This window comes from Cricetulus griseus, chromosome 4, assembly GCF_003668045.3.
Source record: "Cricetulus griseus strain 17A/GY chromosome 4, alternate assembly CriGri-PICRH-1.0, whole genome shotgun sequence".
Taxonomy (NCBI): Eukaryota; Metazoa; Chordata; class Mammalia; order Rodentia; family Cricetidae; genus Cricetulus; species Cricetulus griseus.
In genome coordinates this window covers 82,208,249-82,220,977 of record NC_048597.1, presented here as the reverse complement: position 1 = coordinate 82,220,977, position 12,729 = coordinate 82,208,249, and the positions used below count along the sequence as shown (strand labels likewise).

The following is a 12,729-nucleotide window of genomic DNA, read 5'->3' as shown; positions in this document are numbered from 1 at the left end:
AGCTCTAAGAAGTCCTTGTCTCTCACCTTGAGGCAAGAACAAAGGGTAAAGGAGTAGAGCAGGGTCTCCCTGCACTACAGGCCTAAGCAGCTGCCCAGAGTCCACACCTCAGCCTAAACCACCACCCCACAGCACAGCTACAACACAGATATCACCAATGCATGACAGGGAAGAGCCATGCAGAGGCACATTTTAAAATTACAACAAAAGGCCCTTTGTGAGTATGAAAAATATAGCTGACTCCATTCATTGATTTATGAAAAATAAATTTATTACATAACACCTTGTTTTTAACAATGTTCAATTTTTTATTCAGAATACTTGTGTCATTCATGTAAAATAGTTTGATACAGTACGTTGTATGTTATAGCTTTGTATTTTCCCCTCAAAAATTCTAAGGCTCTCCTACTCCTTCTCCTTTGCTGAAGTAAGGGCACCCTAAAAAAATGTGTGAACAACTTTTTAAAAAGAAAAGTCAACTGAACAAAGTTTAAAGAGCACTATACTACCCAGCTTTAAATCAGGACAAAAGAATGTGAACTGGATGCCGTGCCTTTTTAAGGAGGTTACCACTCATGCTTTTTTCATCGGAAAGCATGCTCACAAATCAGCAACACCAACGAGAAAAATAAAACACTGTCTGTGACAATCATCTCAGTTTGTTTGCTGAACCAAACAGGTTTATATCAATGACAACATATTTAATTACTATCAAATAGCAGCTTTAAGACCAGTCAAGTCATAGGTTGACAATAAAAACAAACTTCTAAGTTGGAAATTATTCTTTGGGAGTTCTGAAACCTGTCAGTAGAAACTATGCAGTTCTTTTGTACTTTCAAAACAATCCAAGCGATATTCTTGGTCATAAAACACTGATTTCTGTAGATGATGAATCAACCCACTGATAAGACACTAAAAAGAAAGGTGTACCAAAATAATCTTTTAAAGTCTCAGTTATTTTGTTAACATAATCTGTGTTTCAAGTACCAGTTAAACCTTACGTCTTGTGTGTACTATTGGTCAGATAACGCTGTTACACTGAAAGTCACCACACACGAGGACAAATGCTTGCCCTAGCACATTTCACAGCTTCAACTGCTACAGACTGTCACTGAAAACTATGCTTGGTCAGTCTGAACCCTGTCAAGTAAACTATGGAAGTAGCAAACCGACGACACAACTGTGCTAGCACTTTCTTTTCAAGTCTAACTCCAAACTTAGGTACAACCTGGAAGCTACCACCCCAATCTGTGACAACTGGTGGAACTTGGCTATTGGACATTGTGAAGATGTGGTTGTACAGTACATTCGCATGGCCCACACCAGGTTCCCGCAGAGTGCTGCAGCCAGCCCTGCAGCATGAGCAACAGTGCACTGACAGACTCCAGCACAGCTCAGTACCGATGTGTCTGATGTGAGTACTGTGGAGGCTGCTGGGAGGTAGCTGAGTATCCCATGCTGCTCTGGGGTTGTGATGTGCTTGGTCCAGGGTTGGGATAAGCAGCATGTGGATTGGAACGCTGGAAAGAAGACGAGGGGAAAATGTGATTCAGGAACTTCTTCAAGTAGCCTGGCCCCATGCCAGCAAGGCCGACAGGGGACTGAAGCGTTGTTCCAAGGAAGCAAAGATGTAAAACTTTCTCCAAGGTACTGGCTTTAGAATTAAAATAATAAAAACAAACAAACAACAACAAACTCACAACTGGCCCATACAAAACAAAACAGAAGGAAAGCAAATGAAACCCCAAGTCTTCCAACATTAGTTTAAGTTTCTCTTTAGGAAGGTTAAATATAGGACATAAAAGACACCAATTTATATGCTGGGGAGATTTTATCATATCTTGAGTCGTGAGCATGAGGACCTTAGTTTGGATATCCAGAATCCACGTAAAAGCTAGTAGGCATGGCTGCTATCTGTAATCCCAGAACTTGGGTGCAGAGATGGGATCTCCAGGGAAAGCTGGCTAGCTAGACAGTCAGCATCTGCAAGCTCCAGGTTCAGTGTGAGACACTGCCTCAGTAAATAAAGGAAATAAAGAAATAATTCAAGGAAGATACTGGATGTCAATTTAGGGTCTCCACACATCCACACACATGCACACCCATGCCCTCACATCCACACATGTGTCCAAGTATATAAACACATATACAAACACAAGCACAAAAGTCAGAACACAGCTGAGTCCTTAATGACCTGTACCCAACAATGCAAGGGCACTCACTCTTTAGTGAATGACAGAAGACTGTCAGTGATGACAACAACAAAGAGAAATAACAAGCACTGTCTATGCAGGGCTTCTATAGGCAGGCCGCCATGTTCAGCACACACAGCCATTCCAACCTTCCCAAACTTCACATTCTGATCATTGCTCCAACTCTGTGAATGTGGATGCTGTCTACTTTACCTTCTTTTTTACATTTAAGACACGGACAACATCTAGACCTCCTATTCAAGGATAACCCAAAGTAAGTGAGACGGCTAGGGGTGAAAGCCTCTGCTCTCCATCACTATTCTATACCACTCAGAAACGAAAGTAGCCACTCATCAAGTATGGATGACTGGCTAGATGCTAGAGACAGCAAGTCTAAGTGAGAGGACTTTCCAATTTCATTTTACAGGTGAAAAACACTGAAGCCAAGTATTTTCTCTCTGTGTGTGTGTGTGTGTGTGTGTGTGTACTGAGGTTGATTGATTTTATTGCTTTCCACTTTATGCTGAAGCAAGGTCTCTCATTTGAACCCAGAGCTAATTGACTTGACTAGAATCCTATCTTTGCCATGGGCCACCAAGCCACACAGCACTTACGTGGATGCTGGAGTCTGAATGCTCATGTGGGAGTGCTTTGCTTGCTGCACTGCCTCCCAGCTGCAGTAGATACTTTGTGATATACCACAGAGGTCTCAAGTTACTGGATTGCTGACCTTGGACTTTCTATTCCAAGTCTGTTCAGAAGTTGGATCCCTTTCTACTCTCCATCTCTGTAGTCTTCCATACCTGTAATATTCTATGCTGATATATTTTGACAGGTAGACCAATCTACTATAGACCACACTTTGCAACAGATCCTTTAGAAGCCCCAGAACAGCAGGTCAGTACGAGACACTTGTAATACCTGATAGTCGGAGGTCATGATGAGTCCACCTGAGGTAGTGGTAGGAGGGACAACTCTCACTTTTTTCAAGGGGGGCCCCTGTGCGTGGCCGCTGTCCTGGTTCCCCGGATGGCCAGTTCCGTTAGTGTGGTTATTGCCCTGCTGCTGCTGCTGGTTCTTCTCAATTGGTTAAACAGAAAATAGTTCAACTCAGAAGGAGAACCAAAGGTAGCCACATCCCAAAGGTCACAGAAGTGGCCACATCCCAAAGGTCACAGAGGTGGCCACAAGGAAGGCACTGCCGACTGTAATTTAATACTTACTTTGTCTCCTTTGTCATCAGGTTCTTCTTCTGTTAAAAATTCTCGTTTGGGGTAAGGGATCTGACAACCGGCAAAAACACTATTCACAAGAGGAAAGAAAAGAGCTCTATCACATGATGCCTGTTATTTCCCAGGTTTCACTTAGGTGACTCACTGTCACGTTTTAAGAAGACAGGACTTGGTCTCCATAGCTAGAGATAAAAGCATCTTTCATGCAAATCTGATACAAAAAATCCTTTAACCAATGATACTGCAGCAGGTGGTTGGAAGGTTCTTCACTGTGTAATCATAATCAATAATCACCAAACAGGACAGCTCTCATTGGTACAAAGTATTTACCACTGCTCAGTGTTTGTCTGCCCTTCTCCAGTTAAAACAAAGAAAGTAAAGAGAACATGAGGGGGCTGGAGAGATGGCTCAGTGGTTAAGAGCACTGCCTGCTCTTCCAAAGATCCTGAGTTCAATCCCCAGCAACCACATGGTAGCTCACAACCATCTGTAGTGAGATCTGGTGCCCTCTTCTGGCATGCAGACATACCTGCAGTGTTCTGCACACATGCTAAATAAATAAATGAATAAATGAATAAATCGATCTTTAAAAAAAAAAAAAGAGAGAGAACATGAGTTTATTTAGGAACACCAGAGCCCAAGTGCAATCCCTCAGAGGCATGGCAACTTAGTGTGCCAACTAAGAGGAAGAGCACTTAAAGATGCCAGCATTCAGGAAGTCAGCAAATCCACCACTTACTCTGATGTGGGAAGTGGGTCTTCTAGGAAGTAGGGGTCCTGCATGGCCTGCTCTGAGGTAATTCGCTTTATTGGGTCCATAGTGAGCAACTTCTGAAGCTGAAATCACAAGTCACAGAATTATCAGTGCATGCTCCCACAAAAACATTAGTGCACTATCCCTAAGCTTATATGTCAGTACCCATGAGGGGTGGCATGCTTCTAAAAGCTAACACTACAACATGAATGGTTTTTATTCTCTCAAATTATCAGTAACAAGATACAATTATTAATGCAACAGCACACACAATCATCTCCTGGTGACTACACTTAACACCTTCTGACCCTCCTCCCCAGTGCTTTGTCCCTTCATTATCCACACAATTTAGAATGACCAAACTTGCATTTCCTGTTGCTTTTCTTTTAACAGGAGAAAGTGTTGTAATATAAACAACGCACAAGCCACAGCAGTTAGATTTGTGTCCAAATTCAGCAAAACTGCATTATAATTAAAAAAAATAATTCTCACAGCTATACCAGGTAATCAAGTACTCAAGAGGTGCATGGAGCTAGAGGCTACCCTACTCAACTGTTTAGTCCAAACCCTGACTCAAAATTTACTGGTTGAGAGTACCTGGCAGGTCAGTTCCCCTCTTTGTAACCATATCTGTCTAGATAGAGAATAAAAATAGTACAAACTATCATAGCTTGTTTTAGTATTAAAGAAATATATGGTTCAGCATTTGTGATAGTTCTTAATAAAGAGAGCACACTGTAAGTGTGAGTAATGTAGTACACTGAGCTCATCCTTGCTACATCCAGAGATACCACACTAGTATGGAAACGCAGCACTTCTGGGTTAAATACCTTCTGGCAATGTTTGTTCCTAATGTGATATAACAAGTTCCGATCTTCTGCAAACTTCAGTGTGCCACACAAGTGTTGCAAGGATTTTTTTTTAAACTGAGAGCTGAGCCTGAGCCCTGTTCCCAGAGTCTGACAGAGAGCTGAGCCCTGTTCCCACAGCCTGACAGAGAGCTGAGCTCTGTTCCCAAAGCCTGACAGAGAGCTGAGCCCTGTTCCTAAAGCCTAATTGTCGCCATACACAAAACTCAAGTCCAAATGGATCATGGATCAAAGACCTCAACATAAATTCATACACACTGAACCTCACAGAAGAGAAAATGGGAACTAGCCTTGAATGCACTAACACAGGAGACCACTTCCTAAATATAACACAAACAGCACAAACACTGAGAGCAACAATTAATAAATGGGATCTCCTGAAACTGAGAAGCTTCTGTAAAGCAAAGGACACAGTAAACAAAACAAAACGGCAGCCTACAGAATGGGAAAATATCTTCACCAACCCTACATGTGACAGAGGGCTGAATCCAATTTAAAAATGGGGTACAGCAGGCGGATCTCTGTGAGTTCAAGACCAGCCTGGTCTACAAGAGCTAGTTCCAGGACAGCCTCCAAAGCCACAGGGAAACGCTGTCTCAAAAAAACCAAAATGGGGGGGGGGGGAGATACAGATTTAAACAGAGAATTTTCAACAAAACAATCTCAAATGGCGAAAAGACTCTTAAGGAACTGCTCAACATCCCTTAGCCATCAGGGAAATGCAAATCAAAACCTCTCTGATACTCCATCTTATACTGATCAGAATGTCTAAGATCAAAAACACCAATGACAGCTTATGCTGGAGAAGATGTGGAGAAAGGGGAATACTCCTCCACTGCTGGTGGAGTTCAAACTTGTACAGCCACTGTGGAAATCAGTACAGCAATTTCTCAGACAATTAGGGATCAACCTACCCCAAGACCCTGCAATACCACCTTTGGGCATATACCCAAAGGAGGCACATTCACACCACAAAGACATTTGTTCAACTATGTTCATAGCAGCATTATTCATAATAGCCAGAACTTGGAAACAACTGAAGAATAGATAAAGAAAATGTGCTACATTTACACAAAATCAATGGAGTACTACTCAGCAGTAAGAAACAATGACATCCTAAAATTTGCAGGCAAATGGACAGAACTAGGAAAAAAAAAAAAAAAAAAAAAAAACCCCAGGTGAGGTAATACGAAATCAGAAAGAAAAATATAATATGTACTCACTCATAAGAGACTACCAGACATAAAACAAGATACCCAGCCTACAATCCACAACCCCAGAAAAGCTAGATCCCTCTTCCAGAAACAGATGGAAGCAGATGCAGAGTTCTACAACTAACCATTGGGCCAAACTCCTGGAGTGCAATCAAAGTGAGGGAGGAGCGATAATGTGAACTGAGGAGTCAATACTAATGATGGGAAAACCCACAGAATCAGCTGACCTGAGCTAGTAAGAGATCAGTGACTCTGCACTGTCATCTGGGGAACCAGCATAGGACTCAATTAGGCCCCCTGAACCCAGGTGACAATGCTGTGGCTTGGGTAGTATATGAGGCCACTGGCAGTGGGTCCAAGGTCTAACTCTAATGCACAAACTGACTTTGTAGAGTACATTCTATATGGAGAGATACCTTGCTCAGCCCAGACACAGGGGTGTGGGGGTGGGGAAGTGCTTTGGTCCTCCCCAAGTCTGATGGGACAGACTTAGTTGACTTCCTAGGGGAGGCCTTATCCTCTCTGAGGAGCGGGTGGGAGGAAGGAGGAATTGGGATTAGAATGCAATAAATAAATAAATAAATAAATAAATAAATAAATAAATAAATAAGTTTAAAAAAGCCAAACTGAAAGAGAACTAAGCCCTGTTCCCGGAGCCCGACAAACAGATGTGAACAGGAATCTAACGACTTGCATTTCCAATGAGTTTCCAGCTGCTTCCAGCTGGACTTGGTTTGCAAAGTAAAAAATTAACAGATGCACTGAGATTTAGGGGGTGATGACTCATAAAGGATAAAAGGCCATAAAATATTTTTAAATGCAGGGATAGTAAAACTCATTTAATTTAATGATCGTTAATCATTTCCGTGGAAGTATCTTTAGAAAGGAAATCATCTTTTGGGTTTGTTCTTTAAGATATCAACACTTGGTCAGGTGGTGGCGGCGCATGCCTTTGATTCCAGCACTCAGGAGGCCTGAGTGATTTCGAGGCCAGCCTGGTCTACAGAGAAGAGTTCCAGGACAGCCAAGGCTATAATCCTGTCTCTAAAGAGCAAACAAACAAGCTAAACAAAAAACCCCAACACTTTCAGTGGGGTTAAATCAGAACTTCTGGAAGAGATGGAGAGTATCAATAATTAAGACAGTTCACCCCATTAAAATCAGACAGAGCTGAGGTATATATAGCCTGGCACACATGGGTCCTGGGGTTAACGCCCAGAATTACAATAAACAATGAAAAAAAGTTCAACACGTAAGCCACAAGGACAGTCTCTCAGGTTCCACTAGTCTTAGACTTCAGGAAGGCAAGGGACTTGGGGACAGGCATGGCAATCCAATAATGCCTTTTCATCTGCCAATATTTTGTTTGATCAATAAGTCTTGCATCTTGAAGCATTTGACTTAATTTCCCAATTTGGATACTGTTGCAAATAAATTTGAAGAAATCATTATCATACATCTTTGATGTGGCAACATGGTGAGTTAAGCACTTCCTTGCAAAATACAATGTAACAGCCAAGGACGACAGAGAAGCAGAAATATTGGAGAGAAAAGAAAAAGCATAAGCAGATCAGGAACAGCTGTTTGCCCCGTGGTTTATAGCTGCTATGAAGGAAAGTCAGGAATCCCCATCTAAGAGTACACTGGAACACATTTTAAAGAATCTTAGGCCAAGCAAAGTGCATGCTTCCCTACACCTTTCATATGCATTTTCTGTTATAGTATCACAATGGATACTCTGCTATAAACGAAGCGAGCAACAGTTGGATCCAACCACCCTACTGGTGCGCTGGCTCTAAAAGAGTTTAGCCTATGTCCCTTTACACAACAAGCATGCTATCCCTCCAGAAAATGGAGTAAGACTGTCAGCAAAGGGCTTTCAAAACTCAATTTGACGAGGTAAAATTTTGTAAGCCATCTTGAAGGAGCTGACAGTATAAAACTGTAGGTACTGTTCAAGGTGACTATCTAAGGAAGACAAGGACTTGGATTTCATTCCCAAAAATTCATGGAAAGAACAAGTGCAGAACCACGAATAGAATGATGTCTAAATGGCAGGAGTGTTAAGTGACCACTGGTTTCATTCTGCTGCTCTCTCAGGCTTACCAAATGGAATGCTTTACTATCAGGTTTAACTTTATGCTTTTCCATATACTTGATAAGGCTGCAGTTGGTGTACCTGAAAGAGAAACATCCACATTAGATCAGAGCTGAGTTATACATTGGCTGATAGCTTCCCACATATAACTAGTTTGATCATAACCAATGAGGAACACACATCAAAGACACTTGAGCATCATAAAGCCAATTTTAGACTTCAATCAGTATCCACACTAGTCTTTGCATGTTTTTGGTTTCTGAGGTAGGGTTTCATGTAGCTCAAGCTGGCCTCCAACTCTATGTGGTATGACCCTGAACTTTTGACCCTCCTGTTTCCACTTCAGATGTTGAGATTATAGGTATGTACCACCACACCCAGCAATAATAACGACTTGCTGATTGTTTTTTTCTTTCTCTTGAGACTGGGTGTCATGTATCCCAGACTAGTCTCAAGCTCACTACAAAGCTGAGTATGACCTTGAACATGGGATTGCAGGTATGTGCCACCAAGCCCAGTGCTGGGGGATCAAACCCAGTGCTTCATGCACGCTAAGCAAGCACTACACCAACTGAACCACACTAGTCATTCCAGAGTGGGTACTGATGATGGAATTCAAGACAATTTCATGAATACATCTTAGATAGTATTTTTCCAACAGGAATTATATCTTAATAATTATTTTAAATAACATTTGTGCCAAAGGTTAAACTCAGCCTTACCAGTATAAGGTTAAAATTCACTTGTTGTATGTATTAATACTGGACTTTGCCTACCCCTGACCTTATAGCTAAATAAAGTGAAACACTCACTTTCCCCTAATTAATACTTGCTTTCAATTCTATACACTTTAAATGGGTAGGTGAGTGGCCACCAGCAAGGTTTGTATATTTGTATGTTTTTTAGCTGTGGTACTTCCCACTAATATCTGGCTTCTAGAACAAACTGAATATAGAAAGAAATGAACTGATTTTCCCTCATCTCTAAATCAGCTGCTGATGAGAGACACCTCTCTGTCAAGTTATTTTCTTACAAAATGAGAACTAACATCAAACAGTATTTACGAGTAAGTAAAATTCGTCAGTAAACTTAAGTGAATGCTGTGGCAAACTGAACATATAATTTTATTATGACTATTCTGGAAAAGTTAAAATTAACAAAGGGTCCATTTTCTTTCCAACTTACGTATTTCTTCTGAAATCTTTCATTAATGTTGAATGTTCGGGCATCTTTTTTATATCTTCCCAATCTTTATCTGTGAAATACATTGATAGATGTTTATGTTGCCTAGGCTCCTAGTCTCAAGAATGCTAACAAAGGCTACCTGACTTTGAGAGTTTTCTAAAAGCCTGGCTCTCACAGGAGTGCTCAGTTGCAGCTACATCCTGAGCTGTAAGGACAACCCGTGGCCTTCCAGCTCTACTCAAGTGTCAGCCTACACTTGTTCAGTTCCACCATAACCTGCCAGTACCGTTCTATCACTAAAAGGAAATAAATCACAAAAAAATACTTGTTGCTAAATAACCTTATTTTTCTATTAGTAAGCGCACTTATTTTTCCCCATTCATCAAATTTCTTGGTTCCGTCAGCAAGCAGTATCTTTAACTGAGAAATCTAAGATCTTTTCTCTGACTGGCTCATCACACTTTTCTAGACTACAGCCCTCTTTCACATCCTTAAAGCTCCTCCTCACATTATCAACGCAAATGGTGGGACAAAGCCAGGTACCAGTACCATGGCTACTCCTAGTATTACTGTTCGACAGTGTGAGATATAAAGACATGACAATTGCTCCAGTTAGTCTGGGGCAGCAGAAGTGCTGTGGACACATGCTAGCTAAGCTGAAGCTGGCAGCAGCTGTTACCAAGGATCTGCTAGGTGCACAGATTGTACCAGGCAGCTGGGAACACTGGCTACGTATCTTCCACAGACATCACCTAGTGTAAAGTATATATATACTTGAACTTTAAAATGGAATTTTCTCAATTCCTTATTTGCTCTAGTTTCTCTGTTTTATCAACTTCTCAAGCTAAAAACCTTAGAATAACCATTTAGTTTTCCCTCAATTATATACTTCTTTTAAAAAGTTGTATAATTGTCCTTACTATGTCTTTATGGCTATGGTACTGTTATATGTGGCTGGTTTTCTTACTTCAGTTAGGCCACTCTCACTGAAATATTTAATGTTCCACAGCCACACTAATGTTACTGAAGCAGAGCACAAACTCTGTCTACAATTCAAGTGTCTATTATGGATTCTAGCTGGCTATTTCCTGGTTTCTCATTAACTGAGCCATCTTAACTATTAAACCCATGCCAAGAATCATCCCTAACTGTGGCCCTCATTACTCCCAATCAGTCCCATATCTCCTTCCCATGGACCTCAGAAATAGTGAACTAACTTGGATACAAGAAGAAACTCCTCTTTAGCCATTGAGAAATTCCACTCAAGCCATGTCTACTTTTACAACATCCTAACAATGTAATGGTGAAGTCCTCTGTCTGTTTATCTAATTTTTTATTTTTTTATTTTTTTTTGAAACGGGGTCCCTCCACTATGTTGCTCACTCTGTCCTGAAATTTTCAAGGATAGCCTTGAACTCACAGAGATCCACCTGATGCTGCCCCTGAAGTGCTGGGATTAAAGGTGTGTTCCACCATATCAATATATTTTATTCAAGATAGTAACTGGGTCACAGGAACACCCCAATGTGTAATGAGTAAATGAAATTCTTATCCCAGTAAGGTCTTCCTAAAACTACTGTGTAATTCTGGAGAAAGTATGTCTGTGTAGTTGCTCTGCCTTTGCTGATAATTAACAATCCTACAAGGAACCATGGGATGCAAGCCCCCAGCTACTCTTACCAGTCTTAAGCTGTAGTGACCTAAGGAGCAGTTTCAGTAGAACATGATTTCAGTCACATGCTTGATTAGCCAACATCATTTAGGTACTTTCCACATATTATTATTACTATTATTTTGGACCCCTGGGCAATTTTTGGTGGCTGGTAAATTACGGTTATGTGGTATAACTAGGATCCGGGATACACCCGAGAGATGTTAACTCCAGAGAGGGGAACACACATACATTTTCTCTCTGCTGTAAAATCCACACTGTTTTAGCAAAATGTTAAAATAATAATAATAATGACAAGGGTGAGGGAGCAGAAGTGCTGTTATTCCACACGATGTGGTTCTGCACAGCACTCTACGGAACCATAACCTTCAGCCTTTGTATGCAAGCAGCAGCTATGACATGTGCTGCCAGAAAAAAAACCCTCTACTGATTATTTTAGTTTACACTGGCAGGAACAAGAGGTATCAAGTTAACCTGTTAACTCAGCTATTGTAACTATCTCATCATTTCCAATACCAAACAACAAAACAAAACAGCAGACCAAAATGAAACAAACAAAAACCTCATCGAGTTCAGAAAACTAAGTATTTTAATGCTGATATTTGAATTCTATGAATTTTGTTCTTTCACTGATTCTTTGAAAAATAAAAGTCATAAAAACTAAGAATCATGTAATACAAGCTTTCATAAGCCAAAAACACAACCTTTCCAAAGCAGATACCAAACAACAGTGATTGAGAACAAACAACAAAAGCAAGTGTGTACCTGCAGGGAATCCCATTACATTGAATATTCTGTCCAGCTGGTCATGGTGGTAAGGGTTACTAGTTTTGATGTCCTCTTGTCGACAGTGAAATATTGGTTCTGACGTTAGTAGTTCTGCAAATATACACCCTATAGCCCAAATATCTTTAAAAGAAAAAGAAAAGAAAAACAAAAACAAAAACAGGAAAGAGAAAATAAAAAGGAAAAAGGAAAGGAAAAAAGAAAAAGGAGGAAAATAAAGTGCTTCTTTCCAAAAGAAAATGCATTTTTAATTTAATGGGGAGTGTTCTTTTTTCTCTGTTTCTTGCACATTAACAGTAATCCCTAGGTAAACAAAACCACTAAATACCACAGGACCCTGTAAATACACCCCCCACCCACCAAACTTTTATCCCTATGATATCTCATCCACCCAGTGACTTCGTAGAAGCCTCTGTTTATTTGTTGGATCTGGGTGAGTTCTAAATGCTTCAGACATTATCGAAGCTACACAGTCTGCATACGGAACATGGGAACCACAAACAAATAAAACTCAAACAAAACAAACAGAAAATCCACATAACCCTTGAAATTGGGCACTTGCCAGAATACAGGAACATTTTTCATGATAAAATAATTTTATCTTGTTTATTTACCTGCTAATTTTTAAATCCTATTAAGTATCATCTATGCTAACACAAACAAGAAAGACATGTATTCTAGTTCACCTCTTTATGCTATAGCAGCAGCATCACCTTTGCAAAGTAAA

The 12,729-nt window shown here is 40.5% G+C and overlaps 1 protein-coding gene across 12 annotated transcripts in view; it reads right to left on the bottom strand.

Moving 5' to 3' along the window:
* Positions 1–249: 249 nt before the first annotated feature.
* Positions 250–12,729, bottom strand: part of Cdk8 (cyclin dependent kinase 8) — a 71,991-nt gene continuing 59,511 nt past the window's right edge. For 7 of the 12 annotated variants that reach the window (XM_027413672.2, XM_027413663.2, XM_027413668.2 and 4 more), the window contains 7 exons: positions 11,982–12,125; positions 9,545–9,614; positions 8,368–8,440; positions 4,164–4,261; positions 3,416–3,494; positions 3,114–3,272; positions 250–1,520 (listed from right to left, as the gene is read on the bottom strand). In XM_027413672.2, coding sequence (XP_027269473.1) covers positions 1,395–1,520; positions 3,114–3,272; positions 3,416–3,494; positions 4,164–4,261; positions 8,368–8,440; positions 9,545–9,614; positions 11,982–12,125 — 749 coding nt within the window. In that variant the 3' untranslated portion in view covers positions 250–1,394. Of the gene's footprint in view, positions 1,655–3,113; positions 3,273–3,415; positions 3,495–4,163; positions 4,262–8,367; positions 8,441–9,544; positions 9,615–11,981; positions 12,126–12,729 lie in introns of all 12 variants that reach the window. The other 5 variants (XM_027413664.2, XM_027413665.2, XM_027413666.2 and 2 more) reach the window with 5 other exon arrangements.